General features: G+C 38.5%; 1 protein-coding gene across 1 annotated transcript in view; it reads left to right on the top strand.

The window, feature by feature from the left end:
• The first annotated feature begins 2,192 nt into the window (after positions 1-2,192).
• SUSD5 (sushi domain containing 5) overlaps positions 2,193-24,298 on the top strand; it is a 39,701-nt gene continuing 17,595 nt past the window's right edge. Inside the window, exons 1-3 of the mRNA XM_032701280.1 lie at positions 2,193-2,286; positions 10,288-10,465; positions 23,139-23,257. Coding sequence (XP_032557171.1) covers positions 2,193-2,286; positions 10,288-10,465; positions 23,139-23,257 — 391 coding nt within the window. The remainder of the gene's footprint in view (positions 2,287-10,287; positions 10,466-23,138; positions 23,258-24,298) is intronic.

The following is a 24,298-nucleotide window of genomic DNA, read 5'->3' as shown; positions in this document are numbered from 1 at the left end:
CTTTAAAATCAGTAAGATGTTCTACTCAAGAACACAAGCTGAGATTTTCCAAGACAGGAGCCAGAGTGGCAACATGCCTTTACATATATCAACAAAAGGAAATGAGCCAATTATAGCAAAACTAATCCAACAGACCTTTGGAATTTTAGATGGAAAACCGGAAGATACTGTCCTCTCCTCCACCTGCTTTGGTCAAACTCATGAGGACAGCAAAGGGCCAACAAAGTCATCATCCCTATGACAAGTGTCAGGGAAATCTGGAGCTATTGCTGTGGTTATGTCAGGTTTCTGTTAATGTTTTTGTGTCTTGCTGTAATTGCTTACTCAGTTTCGTGGAATCTCTTTGCTGGCTCACTAAAAGTGTACAGATTCAACACATTCTCATATTTTTGTGTCCACTAATTTTTAGAATAGGGGTAGGTAGAACTGTTGGAGCATCAAGGGGTTAAAACTGCATTTTATGCCATTAGCTATGCCACGTAAAAGAAACATAAACTCAACAAATGTCACAATTTTCTGTTTCCCTTTCTGTCACTTTGTATGTTAATGCCTGTTGTACAGAGCATAGAGTTTCCATTGAAATGAAATGCAGTTTTGTGGTTCTGTTATGCCAACCATCCTATGTTAAAGATTAAGTGAGCAAGAAACTTCCCATCCTTCTACTTTTGGAGGTATTCCGTACAAGTTAGGCTGGTAAGGCAATGCAATAATAAGCTGCTGCCATCCCTGTTGTCGGGATAAACAGAAAATTCAAAGCAAGTTTTCAGCGTGTACATTCACATGCTAGATATGGGCACAAAAAGGAGGAAGACTTCTTTAAAAGTCAACAGATCGGTGTTATCTGCTCATCAAATGCAGGTATTTTTAAAGCTTCCAGTACTATGATGTTACTTGGTTCGTTGAATATCATATACAGGAGTTCCTGAGCTTGAGTCATCTCAGTCAGACGGAAAACAACATTAAGCAGATTCATAATTTTCAGAAGATACCTACAACTGCCTGCCAGCACCTTGCCTTGTAGGACACCACAGCCTCTGTTCCTGGTGGCTCAGTCTCTAGCCAGACTGAGCATTTTTGCCCAGCTTCAAATTTCTAAGGGAAAAATTTTAAGAAGCTGAAATAAAAGCAAAATAGGATGGGAATATGAAAACAACATTTCTGAGCCCTGCTGAGTTCCAACAGCAACACAAAACTATTCCGTTTATATATTTAGCGAAATAAATCCTGGCATCAACACCAGTATGTTTCCTCTTATTGTGGGGAATTCTTTTGACTTGTGTTGGGACAGATATAAGTCAAATGAGAATAAGGGACAAATGTCAGTGCTGTAAGTGCTAGTGGGAACTGGAAATCCCTTCATCAGCTGCTCTCAGAGTGTTCCAAGCTGACCAGCACCATTCATCTGGACCAGGAGTGCTGGAGAAGACTAGTTGACAGATCCCTGCTTCAACCTTCAGTTCCTCATGCCTGTCCCGAAGCTGGAATCTGAAATAGCAGAATTAACTCATCCTGATGCTGATCTTCAGGGAGGCTTGGCCGGCAGGGTCCCACGCCATTTGGCACTTTTCCTCAGCCTTTACCTGAAGACCATCACTCTCTCTGCAGCAACCACTGACCTCAGCAAGGCACTGCTGGCTGATTTCACGTTGGAGAGAGGAAAACACTCCCCGGGTCTGCACGTGTCCCTCTGGAGATGCACAGCTAAGCCCACAAACTCACCACGTGCCAGTGCCAGCTACCTAGCTGCCCTTCTCCTCTCATCCAGGGGTTTCTTCTCCTCGTCGCTTGTCCTTTCCCCCCCCCTTTTCTCTCTCTCCTGGCTTTTACAATTTCTTCCACCGTGATCCATTAGGTATTTACCGGCAGGATAATGTGACTTTTCACACCGGCTCTCCGTGTGCACTGCCCTGCAGTCGGGACTGGATAAAGCCTCTCCCAGCCCCAGCTGGCTGGACATCTCCCCCCCACCTTCCCCTCCCCTTCACACTAGCCAAGCCAAGGATTCCTCTCTCCCTCCCTCTTTCTTTTTCCACCCCTCCCGCCTTCAGTGCAAGCCCAAGACGCAGGATCCTGCCGAGGGAAAGTGCTCCTTGAAATCATCACCGCAGACCCCGCTGCGAAAGTGCAGAGGAGGAGAGAGAAAACGCCTCGGTAGCCAACCTCCTGCGGCTGAGGGCTTTGCAAACAGGGCAATGGCTCTAGGCTCTCAGAGATCCTCTCTCACCTTTCTCCAGGGTGTGGGATCTGTCTTCTTCATTCTTCAGATCATCTCTGTTCAGGCTGATGGTGAGTCTCCCATTCAGTTTGGGCTGGGTTGCTATGGCTGGAATGAAAGCTGTATGTTGAAATGTGTTATTGAAAAAAAAAAACAAACCAACTTATTTTTTTTTTTAAATAAGAAGCTTAAATCCACTCCCCAGTTTGGGTTAGGAAACTTCTGATTCAGAGGTTTTTGAGACTCTACAAAAATCCTGGGGTTAAGCAGAGAAAGGAAATAAGATCTCAGAAGGGTGAAATTATTTTATTACAACAAAATGACAGGATAGTGAACTTTTCCAGAGGAAATAAGAATAATAAAACAAAGTCAGAACACGACTAAGAAGACAACTGTGTTTTAGGAGACATCTTTTCTCCAAAGAACTTCCTCGTCTGCCCACTTCAGATGCCCTGCAGTGTCAATTTATTGGGGCAGGCTCTTGAGGAGGGGAAAACAAAAAAATGAAACACTTTCATAACATTTTCTGTTCAGTACCACACATGCTGAAGATGACTGCTCGCCTTTCTGCACATGAGTTTCATCTGCACTTCACTGCTGAGGGATGTGCTCAGGACATGAATTTGGCTGAAGCATGAGGTGCTGGTTACTCTGAAATGGGACTTTTTACTCACTGATGGTAATCCTGAATAGCTGCATCCCTTGAAAGTTTCCAGTAGCCTTTGCCCTTTTGATGATTCAGCCTGTGATAATGATGACCACCTTGCCTTAGCAAAAACACGGTTTATTTTTGAAACCACTGTGTCTTTTCCTGGGAGAGCAATGCTGAGTGGTCACATTTTTCCACTTTCACAGCTGTGATAGATTTATGCCTGATCTCAGGATTCTTTTATTTCAATACACTAATCCTTTACCATTGATGTTTGCTACATTATTCCAGAGAACAGATCTTAAACATTGTAAGGCAACAAAACCCTCTTTTTGTTTGTTCTCAGAGTATTTTTCCTGTTTAACTTAAATTTATTTCAGCTGGTGAAAAAGTATGGCAAAGGAAAGGGAGAAAATTAATCTTGCCTGTACTTTCCACCGTTTTGTGTAAAGTACCATTTATACAACAGAACTCTGTCTTGTAAGTTTGAAGAAAATTACTTTTCATTAAGAATAAAAAAAAAAAAGAGAAATACATCAGGAAACTGCACTGCGTTGCAATAGGCAAAACTGCAATTCTGTTTTAAGATATACTCCTTCCCTAGCAAAATACCTCTGAAATGAAGGAAGAGGGGAAAAGCATACCCATGAAAAAGAGTTCTCTATAGAACTTAAGGAGAGAGGACAGGAATAATAATTTCTGTTGCTAACAGTGCTTCACCTGAAAAATCCCCTTGTTTTTTCAGGAGCGCACTTCAATTTATTACTATTGTAGAATTAATATCATCATCTAAAAGAAAAACAGGTGTTCTCTAAAAGAGAAAGGAGAAAAAATGTTGGAGATCATTTTAAGGCAGAGTTCATGAGAGATTTTAATGATCATTCAACAGTTTGTCAAATTTACTTCACACATGGTAAAGCATTTTTAAGAATTAAAGGGTAGAATATCTAAAGTACATTACAGTTGTTATGCATTATTATAATACTGTCATTTCTATTTTTATTTAAATTCCGAGTAGCATTGTGAAAAATATGTAAGTCTGTTCCTAACTTGATCTTCAGTGGGTTTTCCTTGTATTAATATTCAACCAAATAACTGTAACAATGTCCTATAAGCCATCTGGGTTATTATACAGTAAGACAGAAGAAAACAATGTATGTGGACTTTAAAATTTATGCCTATGTATTTAAGATCTGAGAGGATGAAACAGGATTATTACTTTCTTTTATAACGGATTCTGGCCTGACACAGACAGAAACCACTTTCTCATTTGTTAAGTTGTAGGTGAAAATGCAATTGTGCTAGTCTCTAATACACACAAATGTCACTTAAGTGCCAAAGGACCATATGTGTGGGAGACACATATGTGCTTGTGTATTTGTTCTTTTTAACTAAAGGTACGTGAACGTTTTGCAAACCACTGAAGGGATTTTGAATTTGCCTTGTAAAAAAACTGTGAAATTCAGACTGGCTCCTGTTATAGTCAAACCTCTGAAACTGATTACAATATATTTCCCCAAGGAAGACTTTTGCTTTATTATCTCACACACAAATAATGACAGAGAGCAGGCAATAAAACTAGAGGCCATTGAGGTCTGGTGAAGGTGTAAAGCCCCAAAGCTTAATTGATCTCTTTTGACCAGTATTTACCACGGCACACATTGCTGTAGCACAGATAGGCTCCAGAAAGGCTGAAATAAATGCCGACATAAAATATAGCTTTGCTTCGCTTTGTAGCTTTTTTTTTACAATTGAAATGGGCTTGCTCATAGCTGTTCAGGTCCAGGTCAGATGGACAGAAGGCTCCCTGAGGGCTTGTTCCTGCCCTGATGGACTATGGAGTGCCACTACTGTTAGTGCGGTTACTGGAGAATAATGTGGGTTATGTGGCAGTTCTCAATGGTACCAGTTCAAGGGGGTTAATATTTCTTTGAATTTGTGCTGGACTAGGAGAACAAGGATGTGACTTCCTGCGTCCTGCACAGGAGTTGCCTCTGCTTTTTTTTCCTCCCTATTTTGTCTTTTTATGGCTGCTAAAGTATGCACACATATGAACCATAGTTTTCTGAAGAGTACTTGCTCTGAGACAGAGAAAACCAGGAGAGGATGATGGCAATTCATCTAGCCTACCAAGACACTCCTGAATTGAAAAAATGTGCTAATTTCAAAACTTTATTAGTTGTTCCAAAGTGGAGTTGGTCTGTTGGCTAAATTTGGATTACATGAAAACCCTATTGGTCAAGTCAGTCATCTGGTAGTGTTCACACTATAGTGACTGCAGAGGTTGCAAGGGAAAGGATCTGGAATGCAGAAAGCTAGGAATAAACAGGTAAGGATCTGAGATACATACTTCTGACTAGAAACTGTTGATGTCCAAAGCAGGAAAAAAAAATGCTACTATAGTCCTTCCTTTGTCTTGTTTTGCATCCTTTTTTCAAGCAAAGGGGGAAAAAGCATGTTTTTTCTCTTCTGCTCTCTCTAGATGCTCACATTTGAGTAACAGGTGTCTAAGCATTTCAGGCTTCTGCTTTCAAAACAACACAGATTCTTCCATAAAAATTCCAACTATTTGATTCTAAAATGTGTAGTAAAATCAAAACTTAGGCTCCAACTGAGTTTAACTGAGGAGGAACACAAAGGTGGCCTCTTGATTTTGCTATTTTTTTGATGATGTAATATTTTTTGAATTTAAGAAGACATCATTCGCTTTAGTTTCTCACAGAAATAAACTCCACAGTCATGAACACTAAGTAGAAGTGGCATCTAACCAAACCTCTGTACTGAATCCTTCACCCTTACTGTTACAATCAAGGCCATTGTTACACACACCCATAGAAATAGAAATTAAATTGTTCTTGAGGTACAGAAGTGTCCTTCCCTTCCTCTGCTCTCTTTACCTAATTTGAAGGTTTTAACATTCAAGTAAAAGTGTATTAGACTCCACATTTGCACATCTTTCACCCCATTTATTTTGTTGAAACTGATTCCTTTTTATCTTTTTAACTAGGAAGTGTCGTGCCATGAGATTAGCACACTGGGCACACCTTTTAAAGTGTTTTCATATTATATTATTTGTGCGAGACATTCTTACTCCAGAGTATATTTGACTATGCAATTTTATGTTCCTTCTTCAAGCATAATGCAAATCTTGCTGAACACATGGAGAAATTTGAATTCATTTCAGTGGGCTTTAAGCCGTGCCTGTGCACCTCAAAAGAACTTCTTGTTGTGTCCGTTATTATAATAGAATAAATTAGACAAACTCTCTTCTTGATAACCAAGAAAATTCTGCTAAATCCACTGACATTCCACGAAATATGAAGGTTTTGGGCTCGTTTTATTTTTGAAGGGTTTTGTTTTTAGAGTTCCATACGTTTGATTGCAGATGGCTCTTTAATCTTGAAAAAATAATAAGGATCAGTTGTTAGAAGCTGAGTTTAGCAAAATTTGGAGCTGGAAATAAGGTGGAGTGAGAGTAATGAACCATTGGAACAGTTTACTATAAAGTGTGCTGTAAATTCTCCATTACTTGGAGGCATTGAATCATGACTAGATGCATGTTGAAAAGACATGCTCTAGTTCAACCATGAGTTTTTGGACTTGATGGTGGAATTATTGGGGGAAATCTACAGTCTAGTTATGCAGGAATTTAACAAGGTGATAAAAACGCTTCCTAAAAGCCCTGAGATCTATATTTTCAGTCAGAATATATTAGGCTACTCTTAAGTAAAAACTATATTAATCTATTTCTTGTTTACAAAGTTTAAGTGCAAAAATTAATTAAAATATTATCAATATATCAAAATGTAATCAAATTCTATAATAATAAGGATCAGATAATAGTGGAGGCTAGCAATATAATACAGGCTAGTCACTAAAGAGAGACCCTCTTTGATTTCAAATGTGAGTTTTCCATCAGAACTATGAATCCAGCTGATAATTAGCAGTTGGAAGAATTATATCTTATTATTTATGTCTTATCATTGACGTTAAAAACTTTTTCACTGGTTTCAAATGGGAATCTGAAAAAACCTTACTGTGACAAGGATATTTTTCATATTGAACATGCTAAACTCAACATGTTCATTCAGCCTCCTGATAAAAACTACTTTGTGGATTTCATCTTGATCTTTAAACCATAGGGACTTGCTTTGTTTAGAAAGGTTTCAGAAAAGTATATAGAGTTTTTGTAACAACTTTCTACCCCACCAGTGGAGGTGAAAACATTATGGGAAACAAAGGTTATGGGTCAAAAATGAAAGAAGAGAGTTGAGAGGAAACTTAGACATGGTGGCTGTTCAGAGGCATACTACATTCTTCATGTAGATATGATCCTTGATCCTGTGTCTTATAAAAATACAGAGCAGTCTCATATTTAAAACAGAATGACAACATCTTTCTTGATACTATCCCAGAGAGAAAACTGATTTCAACTACCCCAATGGAAAAAATTACTGTAATTTTATCATGTATGTGAGACAAACCTTTTCTGAAAAACTTTTCTTTAAAACTAGCAGCGATAAAAATGTTACAAATAATTAACCAGAATCCTTAGATTCCCTTAGACTGAAGATGATACCACATGTTAGCCATGACACTACAAGGTGCAGAATTCAATTTAGTGTTGCAGTCTTTTTTATTTAAGAGGACTTCCTGTTTTGATGCACTTTTGTATTTTTCCTATTACCATGCTAGCATGTCTCCTGTACATTTTTCCTATAAGTGCCCCTCAGTAGTGTGACACATCTCAGGATACTGAGGATCCAACTATTCCATTGGTCAAGCATCTGATAAGTGAACCTTACATCCCATTATATTTTCTAGGTGAGAAATTAGGCAAAACCAGAGGACAAATCTTTAAAACTGGGCAGATGGCCATAGAGCTTCTAAAACTTTGGAGAAGATTTACAGTTTGATCTGTTAAGCAGATCCACTTCTGGCTAACCAGAATTTCCTATAAAGCAGCTCACTGTAATTTTCCCAACCAGCACATCTTTCCTAGCTTACCCTAAAATCCACTTGTGTATATAATTTGAACATCCCAGATAGCTTTAGAAATGACAAGACTCTGTTTTGAATCAGCATCTTCATAGGTTCTAGTAAGAAGTAGTTTGCTAGTAGTAAGCACTAGCAAACACATAAAAACAGTTAGGGAAAGCTGTCTCAGCCTCTGTCTTGGATATCTAAACTCCTCTAAAAATGTAATTGTTGCTTATTGGTGAAAAGACGAAATTATTAACTCAATTTCTTCTGATTGTATCTGAATGGAACTACCTGCTTAATCATTTTCCTTTCTTTAAGTCTTCTAATTGAAATACTAATAGCTGGAAAATAAAGGTTACTGCCATGTCAAACTAACACTGACGATTTACATCAGGTACTATGCAAATTTACCCTATATGTCTTTGATGACGCATCTCAATCCTGACGGTCAAGTGGTGAAACGTAGAATGTGGATGTTTTTAGAATGTAGAATTTTTTATCTGGGACAAAGCCTCAGCAAAGCATTACATTTAATCCCTGATTTCCTTTAGGAACAAAGCTGTTTTGCAACTTCAGAATGGTTGTTTAAAACGATCATCTTTCTGCTTATACTATCTCCCTCGGCCATGCATACTTCACTAGTCTGTTCATGGCTTTAGAAACAGGAGCTGTGACATTAGTGTCATGGGCATTATTTGGGATATTTTGCGAAGAAACCTGATGTTTGTGTACTTAGGAATGTAGAGGCTTGCTTCTTTCACTACTCTGTGTAAATTCCCCTATTCTGATTACAGTTCATGATATTGATTGCAGCTGAGAATCGAGAGACAGTGTAATCTACTGGTTAGGATACTGATCTGGGCTTCTGGTTGTATTCCTTGGTCAACTACTGTTAACTGCCTGAGAAAATCACCCTGGGAACTCTGAATTTCTATTCCTTCTCATAGCTGTTTGCCCTGCTTATTTAAATTGCCATCTGTCCAAGTCGGAATGATTTCTTACTGTGCTCATGCAGAATTCCCATCAAAGTAGGAATTTTCATCAGTACCCATCTGCACTTGCTAACTAATGTAAACACAAAAACCATGTTTACTTGAGAGAAACCTTAAATTTTTTTGATGTAAGACTATTATTCTTCTAGTGGGTTCAGCTGTGCACAGGTGAGAACAGAAAGCTCTCAGGGACAGACCTACCCTGTGTAAGTTCCCGGTATTTAGGATTAGAGTTAGATTTATCAATTTATCAAAATAGTATGTAGTGGGGGTGGCACTTGGTACAGAATCAGGCAGAATCAGTCTGAAGGATTCCTAATATTGGTCAATACATCCTGTGAGTGTGAAGCTAACTACATAGTGAACACTCAGTATGTGCTGGAAGCTATGCATTCCTATAATCACTACTGCTAATCCACTTTGGAAATGAGACATAAGTAAGTGTTTCCAGGCATTTACTGAATGAACAGTGCTTAAAAATTTTCTTCCTGCACCTGCAAGCAAATTCAATCCGTATCTTTGCAATTTAGAAGTTATTCTGACTTATATATCATCAGAAAGAAGACAGGTATGGCAACTCTAATGTCAGCACTGTAAACTGCCTCATTGTTTATTTCTTTTTCTGGAGACACCCAGCTAATACGTTTATTCCATAACCGAGTAACTGCTCAAGTGTCATTGCCAAAAACACAATTGCCTTGTTCCCAGTTGCCAAAACCTCTAACTTTCACCCATACAGCTTTCATGGTGTTAGATAAATAAAAGTAAAATAAAACAAACGGAACATATAGATAACACCAAAAAATTGTTATGCTAAACATGTTCTCATGCTAATTGAAAAAAAAAAAGGCCTTCCATTAAGGAAAAATTTTGTCTGTTTTTTTAAAAAGGCATAATAAAAAAGTAGTTTGTATTTAGACTCAAGTTGTCATAAACTGATAAAATTTTGATTTTAGAGAAAATATAAATATAAATCTATTTCTACATGGGAGACTGGGTTACAGTACTAGCTTTTAAGAATGTGCTTACTTTATAGGTGTAGCTGTTATAAAGTAACTGTAAAATATTTAGCAATGAATTCCAATGTTAGTAGCCTACAAGAGATGTTCTGACTTTGACTATATACGTGCATATGAGAGTGTCATGCTTTCTTTCTCCAGATCTCAAGCACACACCTACAGAGCAAGACAAGCTTCTCCTATGAGCTAGGAATCAGTAGGGGCTTAGCCACACTTGGTTTTCTGTTGTTGAACAAAATTAAAAGAAAAGCTAACACAAAGATACTTACAGTCTTGATAAAATTACCCATTTCAAAAGGTAGGTTGCCCATTAAAATAAACTCAGTAAAAGCATGGAGACTTTATTCGGTGATAATTTGCAATATTTCTGTTGAATATGTATTGAGCATAATTCCATGACGAATGGCATGTCCTTTCTTGGTGTTGCAGGGAAAGTGTTTGCACTTGAGTCCAAGAACAACTCTCAGGGTCTGGATTTAGCTGAAGCTGAGAAAGCTTGTGTTGACCTGAGCGCTCGCTTAGCAACTGCAGAAGAACTGAAAAGGGCTGTTCTGGACTGTTCTTTTGCTGGCTGCACCACGGGATGGCTCGCCAGTGGCTCTGCCGGGTAAGGACAACAGCATAACACTTTCTGAGAAGTATGAATGACAGTTGTCAAGCAAGTTTTTCCTCCTTGACTAAGAACATAACTGAAAAACTGGCCACAATTCAAGCACCATGACATACAGTGAAATATGCTGCTGTCCCCCCAAGAATTATTTTTTTACAGCTAATGTTGCAAGCACACAAATCTTCATCAGTCTCAGATTATATATTTCACAGATTTGAAGCAATTTCCTCTTCTTTCCTTCTGAATTACATCACTATGGTTCCTGTTTTCTTGGCCTGTAGTGGCGTGCTGAGCCCTAAATAAGCTTGCAGGTTGAGGGCACAGTGCTGCAGTTAGTGACAGTGCTCCCACTGACTCTGTTATTCTCCACTGTTTAAGAAGCTCAGCAAGTTGAACTTCTCATGGAAATCATGTATCTGTCTTAGGTATCGACCTGTACCTGAACAGACAATAGGCACGTTCAAATAGGTACAGCTTTAGGTGCACTTAGATATGATAACTCACATGTGGTATAGAGTTTGTTGAGAGAGCCCACCAGGGAACTGATGCTGTCCCTCAATGTGTTTGAGGGAGTTCAGGGGACTTGGGCAGCTCAGTGGCTTAGCAGTAGGCTGAACTTTGCCTCGCATTACAGATAATGTTGCAAGGTGTGATGGCCTGACACAGCCCCCTCCATGAACCAATTTAAAAGAGGAATGTAGAGGTGTCCTGTGGTGGAAACCACTTCCCTCTGTTGATCATAGTTTCACGAGGCTACAGTCAGCCTTCACAAGCACTCCAGAGGTCCCAACTACTTTCAGTGGAACTCAAAATTTTGAGAACATATGTCCACATAGGTGCAGCTACGTGCCAGAAGCAGTATGGCCCTGACACAGTGCCACTCTGCTGTGGCTGATAAGGGCTTCCCAAACTCAACCTATCTCATTCCAGTCTTGCACTGAACCGGCTATATGCCACATACTGGGCCAAGCACTTACATCCTAACTGTCCAGTCTGTTCCAAAATTAAAGTCTTCACAGCATGCCTCAGGAACAGGTAGACAGGCTTCATAGTTGACAAAGAGATCAAATCATGGTATGAATGTCTCATGTCCCTGAAGCTGGGACCATCCAGGAAAAGGTAGATATATTCCCAGGAGTGTATCTAATCTATTGTCAGTGTTCAATGGTGATGAAGTTTTGTTTTATCAAAATACTGTTTCCAAGTTCCCAAAGTTTAGCGTGTTATTGGATTTTGTGACAGCTATCAGTCACTTAAGCAAGCATCGGCGTTTCTGTGTTTTTAGTGATAAAATTCCCAAAGGACAAAAAATTGCTGCTATTAAATGAAAGACAGTACTTAAACAATTTCAAGCAAAAGCAACTATTTTCAGTGATTCTCATTTTCTCCAGGTGAAAAATCATTTGAAAATTTGTAAGTAATTTTGGTCTTAAAAAAAAAAAAAATCCAGAAATCTCTCAGTATATAAGACAGTGATCTAAACCCTAAACATTTTTTTCTTAAGACAGTTGCTGACATGTTACACAGGTTAAAGACCCAGGATAACTATATAACTCTAAGAAGTTCATGGCAAAGTTGTAGACAGGGTCTTTTATGTAACTTCTGCATTCTGGAAGTAAGGAATGATGACAAGTAGGAGAAAACTAGCACTTTTTTATCTAAGCAATACCACTGCTTAGTCCAGTGAGATCCTTAATTAATTACTGCGGGCACAGGAGTCACAACTATTAATGGACGAGCTGTGGACCTACCCCTGAATATCCTCAATATCAAAACTGTGTACAGTGATAAAAACACATCATACTAATGAGAAGGAAAGGAAGATTTTTCGTCCCTTCCAACTTGCCATACACATTCCTCCAGTAAGCTGTCCTTAGTATGGAAATCTCTAAACTATTTATCAGAAAGAACATTGTGGGGGCACATCAGCACACCATTGCTGTGCATTCACCACATCTGACCTTCACTGGAGAGCTTCACCAGACAGAAGCTCTGTGGAGTTGGAATTTTATACTCTGGGGTTATTTTACTCATGGCTGGGCAAGCACCAGCAAGTATGTTACTTGGTTCATTGAACTGGATATTTTTGACTCTGGGGAAAAGTAGAAACTGTATAATGCCTAAAAAGGCTATACTGGTTTCACTGATAGTTAATGCAGCTCTGGAGAAAGAAACGAGCCATCGAGTGTAAAGTATGCAAATGGGACAAAGTTGTTCAAGTTGAACAAGTTCAAGTTGAATATAGAGATTTATAGAGGGATTTAGGTGAACAGGCAAAATTATTCCAAATGGAGTTCAATGATAATACACACAGGGGAAACATGCAATCTACTTGAAAATAGGATTCTGATTTACCTCTGTCAGTCCACCAAAGATGTGAGGACATCACTATGGACAGCACAAAGAAAACCACTGTCAGACTGCAGCTGTAGTAAAAACAGACAAACAAACAAGCAAACAAAGAAGTTGCTAGAGTACTTATGGAATGGGATGGAGAATATGAAGAAAAAACATATACAAATAGGTCAGTGTAAAAGCCTCCTTTGGAATATTTATATGTATTGTTGTTACTGCATCTTAGGAAAAGTATTAAAGAGTCTCAAAAAAAAATGGCTCAAGAATGAGAAAACGAATGGAAAAGCTATTAAGAACTCAAAATATTTCACAAAATTATTTAGTTTTAAAAATTTACCTATTTAATACTTCTGGCATTTACTTGATAAATGGAAACATGACAGCAAGAATAGAGGATAGCTGATATACAGAAAAGCCTCAGTCCACACTCTGATTTAACACAGAGAGGGGAAAGCAGGCTTCACAGCATGCCCAGAGGTTAGAGAAGTAGGGGAAATTATTTTCAAAATAAAGGACTCTTCGTTGGGCATGCCTTGTGTTATTTATCTAGATGGACCTCCACATCTTTGAATGAGAAGTGACCTCCCCCCGTTTGCCAGGGCCACAACTGTTCAGGACTTTATAGGTTGGATCAAAAATCTTGGAATCCTGCCAGCAGCTGACTGGTATCCAGTGCAGATCACAGAGCTTTAGTCTAATATTCTCCCATATCCTTTTGGACTGTGTGCATCAGAAAGGAGATGAATAGGAGGGAATATGATATAAGAAGTTCCTTATTTCAGAAAGAATGAAGTTTGGTTTGTTTATTTGGTGCCTGGAATGTATCCCAATCTTTCTCCTGAGGAAAAATGGATTAGACATTGTCAGTAGAAGTAAACACAAACAAATTATGTGAGTGAAGTCATTATAGTGTTGCAGATTTTCTTACATGCTTCTGCCCTCCTTTCACCACTTAGACTTAAAACTGAACAGGAGCTCTAGTAGACATGTTAAGACTTTTTCCCTGCTAGATCCATTTTTCACGTTTTGTACAAGTCAGTGATTTGTTCACTTCTGATGGCTATTTTATGGTTTTAGGGAATAATCACAATCCCACTCCAAGTAAATATATCCATCACTGTTGGTTGTTGTGTTCTTACTATTATTTTTATGGCCAAATCAGAGCCTGGAAACCTGTGGGAGTTTTTTCTCCTATGACTTAGGCACATCACTGAGTCAGTGTGAGTGTGTTTATATTGCCTGCTCTCTGGGCTACACATCTTATGTGGGCAAAGATCAGAATTTGGTCTAAAGAACCAGTCCAGTTTGGCTGACTGTCAAATTAATTTCTGATGACTTGTGTGTAAATGTGGATCCATAGGTAAGTATGTGAAGTTTTCAAGATTATAATGGAACACCTTCTGTTCTCTTGTGGCCACCCAGTTCACTCCAAGCTACTTCTTACTGACCCACTGAAGGGACTGTTCCCTCCTCAGCCGTGCAGGTAGATGTGCTCATGTCTGGTCTATTTTAAGTCAGAAGTGGGCCACCAGCTATGTTAGGGTGTTAAAAACGTTGTTCTGCAGAGGGTGATGCTCATGGAAGAAGATACCAATCTTCTGATGGAGATGCTTGTGTTGCACTCTCTAACCCACTTCAGTCCCTGCAAACTGGGCTATCCCAATGATTCATTTCAACTGATGTAGAATGGAAATTGCTTAAACAAATAGATCCTTGCCAGCAAATCCAGAGACACAATAAACTGGGTGGTTTTGTGGTTTGAGCAGCCTGAGACAGAACCTCTTTCACAGGCATAAGGGGATGTTTTGTCTTCCACTTTCAGTTGTTCATACCAACCCAATTCAGAGTTCAGGGCTCTTTGCACAGACAAGTCACTGGCAGGTCCAAGGACTTGGGAACTTTTCGAGAAGAGCCATTGACAAAGTTGTCAGAGGTAACTTCTTCCAGCAGCCCAGAAGTAAGTCATTTACAAGTCAGTCCTGACATGTGTAACTTATTATTATTACACATTGTTGCATTTCAGGAAATGAAATGTCGTTAGGCAAGTCTCATTTGTCAGATGAGCCCTAATAGCTATTTATACTAAAAATGACACTCTTATGACTTACTTGCATGTCAGACAAGTGAGTCAGTAAAACCATCAAGTAATCTGCCAAAACATAAATGGAAAAAAGGTGGTAGAGTTCTCTGAAAGGCTCTCACTGCTATCTTTTGAATTTAGATGTCATACTGGAAAACTTGGGCAGTGTGTCTTGTAGGGTCTTATATTCTTTTGTGGGGTTTTTGAAATTTGGAAAGTGAACACAATACGATTGGTCTTATGATCAACCCTGTGCACAGAATATTAGAAAGCAGTTATTTATTTTAGAAATTGTTAAACATCCTCAACAGCTTGTATTAATATATTCATAGCAAATTTACTCATTTCCATTGCTTTTCTAGGACTGAAAAGCTGAAGCTGTCCTATTCCCTATCCTGTTCCTTATTTGCCTACAAGAGAATGAAGCCATGTGTCCCTCTATGACAGTTTTGAATCTCTGCATAGAATTTCAGTTCTATGATAGACCTCCTGCAGGGCTGTCAACCTGTTCCCTTGCATGAAATTGCCCTGGGCTGGTTCCTATCCAGTCCCTAGGGGATTTATTTCAGAGGGGATAACTCTGGAGTGAGCAAGCAGAATCAGCTAGAATAAGCTTTACTGTGGAAGTCAGAAGGCTGGAGTTCTTTTCTTGGCTGACCACAGACCAGATGTTTGCTGCTAGGAAAATTACTTCATCTCTATTTTTCCTTCCTTTTGTTAGCTCTTTGGGTTTTGCCCTGACTCGTATTGAATGCTTCTACAGTGTTAAACACAACAGGGCCCTCATTGCAGATGACACCAGTGCAAAATGTAATAATAACACTCAGAAATGGCATTTCACAAGACTACCTCCTTCTTTTTCTGCCTACTGCATAGGACTTGCCCAGCACGTGACAGTAGGGTAATAAAAGCACATTTCTTGGGAAAGAGAAAAAGCAATATCCAGGGAATGAAACAAAGGGTTACTTGCTGACCTTGCCAGTCCTCTCATCCATGTGTGTAAACCATTGGACTTGTGGGTCCCTTGAAATTCATCCCAGTGTATATGCTAAAACAGCCCCAGTTGCTTATTTGCAGAGAAGCAGTCCTAATGATACATCAATTTGGCAAGCTCTCTGTTTTATTTCAAGGCTCTGCTCTGCTGTCTGATGATAACACATATGAATTTGCTCCCAGATGTGTTTGAGGCAGGTCAAGTAATTCCCTTCAACAGAAAAATCCAGACATAGCTGACAGGACACAGTCTAATTCAAAATGCTAAAGTTGCTTATGAAACTGTCTGAGGAGGTCTTGTACTCCGAAATGCCTTCATGTCACAACCTTTGGTCCCAAAGCTCTCGGCTGGCGTCACGCTCCGCTAGAAGATGACTTCTCGTTGTTTCTTGTCAGCCATCTCAGAAAGTCTTATACAAAGTAATTGTATTTCAGGAAAAGGGATTTCTACATAAAGCTCAGTCAAGAGACTTGAATTTAAGGTCTGGACTAGGCCAGTTTACTCCAAGGAATGATATCACTGAGCAATGTGGACTTGGCAATGAGCCACTTTGCATCAGCTTAGGGAGGTGGGAAGCAGGTCTTTTCTTAGCACAGCCTGGGAAGACAGCATGGGCAAAGCCACAGTTCTTGGAAAACACACAGCCCAATAATTGAAGAATTTTTTAGAAAATGTACTTTTTGAGGAAAAACATAATAAAAAAAGAAAGTATATATTTTTGATGTATTTTCTAGGACAAGCACCCAAAAACCCCATCTGCTAAACTGTAGCATCATGGTCCTCAGAATTGCTATTTACTCACGTTACTTGCACTCTGAAATTGTGTTTTTACTGGGAAGGGTTTTTTTCAACAAATTCTGAGAGATTTAGCAAAAGTTTAGCAAACTTTGACACAAAATGTAGGGGTTCACTTGTGAAATTAAATAATGCCAGAAGGTTAGAAATCATTCTTAAGACCAAGGAAAATCACAATATTGAGCAGGAAGATAAGCCTGACTTCAGAGATGGAGTAACAGAAATGGAGTGCAATGCAAAAGTATGGTGTGAAAACTGATAGGAATTTTTGCCTTTAACTAGCAATTCAGCTGGAAAAGGCAGAGTAGGAGAAAGAGCTGAGTGTAGTCACAGAACGCAGGACTGCAGTGAGGCTGTTGTAAAATAAAATAACTCACATAAAATTTGTGAGAAAAATAAATGCAGTCCTCCTAAAAGACATCCAAGAGAGAGGGGGCAATACTGAAGGGCTTGAATCAGGCACCAGTGAGACACTACCTCCAATAGTGCAGTGTAATTCTCGGCATCCAACCTCAGGTCTGAACTCAGACTAAGATTAGCCCAAAAAAAGCCCCTCTCTTATCAAGTGTGATTAAAGGTCATCAGTTTGTTTAGCTGAGCAAAATGGAATCAGAAAGGGGATATACCTACTCTTTGCAAATGCACAAGAGTAGCTAGTACCAGAGTTTTAACTTGTCAGATAGTTGTAATGAGGTTGATTTTCTAATTTTCAAAAGAAGTTCTCCCATTTTGCCTTTTTTTTTAGAATCTCTGTAATGCTTTGTCCTATCTGAAAGCTTTTTCTTTGAGAATTGAGCTTCTTTATAAATTAATAGCATTCAGAAAATATTATTGTATTTTTAAACCTTTTGATAACTAATCAGTAACATCTGTTATGAAAGCCATGGATTAAACTGAAGCCCACAAAATGAAATTGGGTAAAATCAATTTTCTAGTGATGTGTCTTTGAGCATCCAGCTAGTCCAGGCCAGGAAGCAATGAGTCTCCTTTTCATGCACTAAGAATGCTCAAATTATATGTACCTAGTGATATTAGAGTAAAATGGCTATATAAAATCTTTCATACTAGGCTACAGTATAAAAATCTTCATGAATGGGCCATATTTATTTAATGAACAGAGGCCTCACTATTTCAGTAGTCATATGTACAATTTTAAGCACAAAAGGCTGCATTTTGGTGTATATTTTTAAGAATCTAAAGGATATTGGTTCTGCCTTGGTAAGACCTCCTTTTGACATTTCCAGTGGCAGTATTGCTGTTGGAATGTCTCTTCATGTCACACTTAGCAGCTGCTTTCTTTGGATCCCATCCAGCCAAAATTAGCCTCTATAGTTCCCAGTCAATGGACTTTCCAAAGCCCACCTGTGCTCCCCTTCACGACTTTTCAGGGAAATTTTCTTCCCTTTGGTAATCGTGAACATGTCATATATATTTTATTCCTCATCAGAGCCAGCTTTCTAATTTGCAGTTTCCCAAACTACAGAACGGAAAGACTAAGAATAAAAATCCCCTGGTTTGGCTTCCATACTACTGTTTGTTTTTTTTTTTCTCTTACCTCGTTACTGAAACACAAATGGTAAAGCTGACCTGTGAAAAAAATTAGGAAATGTAAAAGATTTATCTTAATTAGGAAAAGTGATGAAGTTATTAACTTTCTAATTAGGGGAAGGTTTGTTACAGTTATAGTATGCTGTGAACCAGACCTCCACAGTGCCTCAGCTAACACATTGGTGATGTTCTTCTGCGTGAATATATTCATATGCAAGTTCATTCTACTATGAATAAATGTCATAAGACCATTCTGACTCAGTTCAGTGAATTTATTGACTAAGACTACAAAACTTACAATCAACTGGCAGATAAAGTAGTGACTACAAAAAATCCCAGTCCCACCTACTGGTTTCTGTGCTGATGGATCACGCTTTGTCATATAAACTCAGCTGTTAACTCCATATGTTTTAACTTGGGCTTACTGAAAAATTTTGAGGTATTGCCTTGTAATTATCTTAGAAATGAAAAGTAGCTATGGATACTACTACAAACAAAATTTATATAAAAATACTATGTGTCTATTAAAAATGCCTTTATTAGACATATATACAATATACTAAATTAGGTATCTTTACTGCAGTTCAAGCATATCATCATGGCATATTTATTAGTACATATTATATAATGGCATATCATGGCATATTGTGAAATAAATACTATTCATGCCAGTTTTTCTGCTGTTTTCTTCTTTGAACAGAGGAATTAGGAGAAGAGCAAAATACACCAGTTACTCATTGGTTACATAATACATTAAAAAAAATTTAAGCAGCACAAGAGTAAGCAGAAGGCTTATGGGAAGTCTGGTTCATCCTTTATTGTGCTGCAGGTTAGATTTTCTCCTCATGTGTGCACATGATAACTGCAGTATCTGAGTCATGGCACAGGAAAACAATGAGCAGCTTGGCCAACCTCTGATCTTTTTTTTCGAGGTAGGTACAAAAGAAGGACTGTTAATTGTTCCTACTTGGATGAATGTGTTGTACAGCAGGAATTAAGCTGAGGTTCAACACAGTGCAGAGTCTCCAGTCTCTGGTTTTCTCTATTGAGAGGAAACCCATGAAACCAGTTGTCCTTCTAGACTGGGTAGCGAGAGGTTGAGAAGGTTCTCTGTAGTTTGTCTAGGAAACAAAGGAGACACCATCAAGCACCTTCCCACTTTCCATCAGAGAGCAGGGACTGTTGTTAATACCACTAAAACCCTCTCCTCTCCCAAGTACATTTTTACCTTATTGAATAGTATATGGTACTTACACAGTCTATAGAGATAGTGTGTATGACTGATTGATTGATTTTTATGCTGAGATTGTGAGTTCATGGCCATGTAAGGATAGTTTTCAGGGACACATGAATGTTTCAAGCAGATGTGTATCATAGAAGATTATTATGAATGATCTGCAGTCTGAATCAGTATGTTTCTTCTGAGCATGTTCTACCTTCACAAGAGATCTCCACAGAAGGAACAACGAAATTTAATCTATTTCTTAACTATAGGGTACAAAATCAGGAAATAACATTTCTCTGAGCATCAGATGACATTGTATGCTGAGTAATGAGAAAGTCTGCTTGAGTTCAATTAATACATGAAAGTAGCAATAAATAGAATTGAAGTTCCCTACATGAATAGCTTTGTAGGTGGATGCATCCCCTAAAAAAGTGTAAAGTGGCATTCTCTCAGCCTTGATGTATGCCGCAGTGGAAAAATTCAAAACAGTAAAGAAACACAACCTCTCAGCAAAGGTGCCAAAAAGACTAGGAAAACTGTACAATTTTTTGTTCCTTATTTCAGCACAGCAATGCTGCTGCTGAAGAAATTTTAAAATATATTTAAGTCTGAATTGATAGTCATTTTTCAGTCATGAAAAGTGAAGTTAAGAGCATCAAACTCTATCTTTTAGAATGGAGACAAAAGTGTACCTGTATATTTAAACTGTAATTACAGATTAAAAGCTAGCATTTTAGGATTTAGGTAAACCTTCAAGACCTCAGAGAAGAGAGACTTATTATTGTGTATTCTTAGTCATACCTGAAGTCCTACCAACTGCAAAGAGACTATTTCTATGCCAAGGGCGTTGCAGGTCTGATCATTAGACCCACTACTAAGAAATGCTGAGCACTCTTGAAGTTCAGCAGCCATAATAATACCTTACTGAAGATGTTTGCTTGCAGGACGGAGCTTGTGGTGGGAAACTACTGACAGAGAAGGTAGAATGAGAGATATGAAATAGATTTTTTTCCTTCAGTTTTTTAGAATCATTATGGTGCGAAAAGATATCTAAGATAATCAAGTCCAATCATTAACCCGGCACTGTCTTGAGTACAAGACAAGATTTCTTTCATTTCAGAAGAATTGCTTTAGAAAGTTTGCAGTTTTAATCAGTTCAAATTTAATATGACAACAATCCAAACTAAACTCCTAAGTAGCAGATTAATCAGGGTCTAGTGTGCTGTAGAAAAAAAAAAAAGAAATAAATAGGAAGAGCAATTTTTCAATTTCATGTAGGAAAAAATTTAGTGAGAAATTCTTGTAAAAATCTTAATATAATTTAAAGCCTTTCTTTGTGCATAATGTTGAAAGTATATGCAAGGTACACCTTTGTAAGTCAGATTGGATAGCAGTTGAGAAATGTTCTTAAATGAATTAGCTAATCAACTAACTAAGCTAATCTGTCAACTACAAACTTGTAAAAAGAGGTGAGAAAAACTTGCTCTTTAAATCACAATCTTACACGTGAGTCAAGTATCCTGTTTTGGATTACTTGATTAGACCAGGGATGTGATACCCATGGACAACATTTTAGCTTGCTGAAGAACTGATAAAAAATTACAGTGCTTGGGCAGAAGCTAAATATATAAATATTGTAACTGGATTTAGAAATCAGAAATTCCAAGGTAAGATTTTAAAAAAAATTTTCCAAGTGTCAGGAACTTTATTCCTTGACAGAACATAGAAATGGATGTGGCTTGATTTTCAGAGACCAGAATTTTATGATGGCAACAGTCTTCAAAATTGGTTGGTTTGTTGGGGTTTTTTTGTGGTTGGTTTGTTTGTTTGTTTGTTTGTTTTTAGTTGGGGGTTTTTTTGAGAGACAGAGAGATCCTGAAGCCTAAAGTACACAACTGCAGACAAAAAGCACGTTTCTTTACAGACATATCACTGTCTACTTGGTGCTGCAAGGCCTAAGTGATCCAGGGACCTAAGCAAGTAATTATTGAAAAGATTAAGGTTGATAAGGCACTTCTTGAAGGGAGTCATAACTGTCTTCTTCACTTAGACCTTGTAAGACCTGGTGGAACAATATGTGAATACGTACAGAAATTTTCTAATTGATTCTTCCAGTCATCTCAACTCAGCTTGGCAGATCAAGTCATTTCTGTCTAGATGCCTAATTACTGACTTAGAGGTCTTGCACATTAAATGCATTAAATTCTAAGATAACTTGATTTAAAACTTGTATGGACAATATTCACTTCAAGTGATTCCCCAAATAATCAAGTGGAGTTTTCCTTACAAAAGAAACATATTTGATTCGGGATCGTAAAGGGGCTTTCAGCAGGAAATGACATTATGTTGTTTTCCAGAGCAGAAGTGTGGTAGGAACCACCCTGGTGCATAAGCATGACCACCACCATGTGGCTCGTTTCACGTTGCTTTTGTTGGTTTATATTAAAAGAACATTAAAGTTGCATATTTAACTACTCAAAACTAATACGTGTTGGAATGAAGATAGTCTATACAACCATAATTCAGCCTATTTCTGTAAATCAATTGTTATATATATTTAAGTGCATGATCAGATATTGGGTTACCATTGGATCTTTTCCATGCTCGGTGAATGGGTATTTTATTTTATTTTATTTTATTTTATTTTACTTTATCTTATTTTTTTTCCTCAAATTCAGTGCAGGACTGACGACACATTACTTCAACAATTGCACAATACGAAATGATACATTTCCTTCACTGGAAGGATTCCTCTGTGGAAGGCATTTTCGTCTGGCTCTCGCTAGAATAGCTGACCGTGCAACACTTCTACAAGCCTGCTGTGCACAAAAATATAAACCACTCACCATTAATATCCAGCTGCAAAAATTTGGGCTGAATTCACTTTCCCAGCCTTTGTAACCTTTAATGTAACAGTAAAACCAGTGTTTTCTACAACAAGCTCTCTTCTATTTGTTAGTTTTAAGCAGCCAGCACAGCTGAGAGAAGAGAGATAATTAATAAACTCTTCCTTCGTGTTCAGCATCTACAGGGCCGTAAAACCAAATACAGACTTAAAACTTTTCAGGCCTATGAGGGGCAATAGGATGGATTAGTTACTGCTGAGTACCAAAGCAGAAGAAATGGAGTTTACACAAATGTGTGAAATTACTATTAAAAAACCCTCGGTTTTATTTCCAAGAACCCAAGACGAATTTTCTGAGCTTGCCTGTGTTAGCCTTTGAGCAGTTAAATATGCAACCTAATCATTCTTTAATGTAAAATGCTAATGATTTATAATCTTTCAGATTATAAGCTTGAGTTTTCCATTCATTTCTATCCAGGTATTATTGGTGGGAATGTGTACTGTTGAAATGTGAGAGAAGAATATGGCCTTAAATACTCTGGGTCTAGGTCTGATATTTAGAAGTATTACAGAATATAATAAGATAAACATTCCTTATTGCTTCCTTTGCCTTGAAATGATCTACAGCAAACATTTTTTTAATTATTTCTATTTCTCCCTTGGCTTCTTTTCATAGATCTTCCCACACTTATCTCTTACTTGCCATCTATGAAACAGTTAAACTGAGGCTAAAGCCTGACTACTCTGATAAAAAATCTTCAAATTTCATCTGCATGTACAACTCCAGAAGATTTCTGATTATTTTTTTCTTCTTCTTCTTTATTTTAGGACAATTATATGCAGAAAGACGGGCAGCAAACAGCAGAGCGTGAAAGCCATTGATGTTAAAATTGAAACCGATCCCTTTGAGAATGACCAATATGGTGCTTTTTGTGTAAAGGATGAAGGTCAGCACTGATATACTTTTGAAATAATTCACAGTCATTGCTATCTTGTAATGTTAAAAGTTTTGCCTTCAATTTTTTCTACTGGTGAGAAGCAAAAAGGAAATATAAAAAATAAATCTTTATAGTCATCACCCACTAAGTGAGCCAACTGCTGCAAAGACATTGTTGCAGCAAATAAATTGCATTATCTTTTGTCTTCACTGCAGTTTAGCAAGTTCAAACAGCACTACTGATCCAGCAGAATCCATTTTGGTGTTCACAGAACATACTTTATGAAAAGGAATATATCTGGCACAAATATGATGGACGTGACTGAAGCATCTCCCTTACTCAGCACTGTAGCAGAATGTAATTTAGCAAGGTGATTTCGAGCCCCAAAATACCACACTGTTGCAAAGCCTTTGACACCGTCTCCCATAGCATTCTCCTGTAAAAGCTGGCAGCCCATGGCTTGGACAGGGGCACTCTGTGCTGGGTTAGGAACTGGCTGGAGGGCCGGGCCCAAAGAGTGCTGGTGAACAGGACTGCATCCACTTGGCAACTGGTCACCAGTGGTGTCCCCCAGGGATCAGTGTTGGGCCCAGTTCTGTTTAATATCTTTATTGATGATCTGGATGAGGGGATTGAGTGTACCATTAGCAAATTTGCAGATGACACCAAGCTGGGGGGGAGTGTCAATCATCTGGAAGGCAGGAGGGCTCTGCAGAGGTTCCTGGACAGGCTGGAGAGTTGGGCTGATTCCAATGGGATGAGGTTCAACAAGGCCAAGTTCCGGGTCCTGCGCTTTGGTCACAACAACCCCCTGCAGCGCTACAGGCTGGGCACAGAGTGACTGGAGAGCAGCCAGGCAGAAAGGGACCTGGGAGTTTGGACTGAAGGCAGATGAACGTGAGCCAGCAGTGTGCCCAGGTGGCCAAGAAGGCCAGCGGCATCCTGGCCTGGATCAGGAACAGGGAAGCTCCTGTGGCCAGCAGGACTAGGGAAGTGATTATTCCCCTGTACTCAGAGCTGGTGAGGCCACACTTGGAGTACTGTGTCCAG

This window comes from Chiroxiphia lanceolata, chromosome 1 (assembly GCF_009829145.1).
Source record: "Chiroxiphia lanceolata isolate bChiLan1 chromosome 1, bChiLan1.pri, whole genome shotgun sequence".
Classification (NCBI taxonomy): Eukaryota; Metazoa; Chordata; class Aves; order Passeriformes; family Pipridae; genus Chiroxiphia; species Chiroxiphia lanceolata.
The sequence above is the reverse complement of the archived record's forward strand: the minus strand, read 5'-3'. Positions and strand labels throughout refer to the sequence as shown.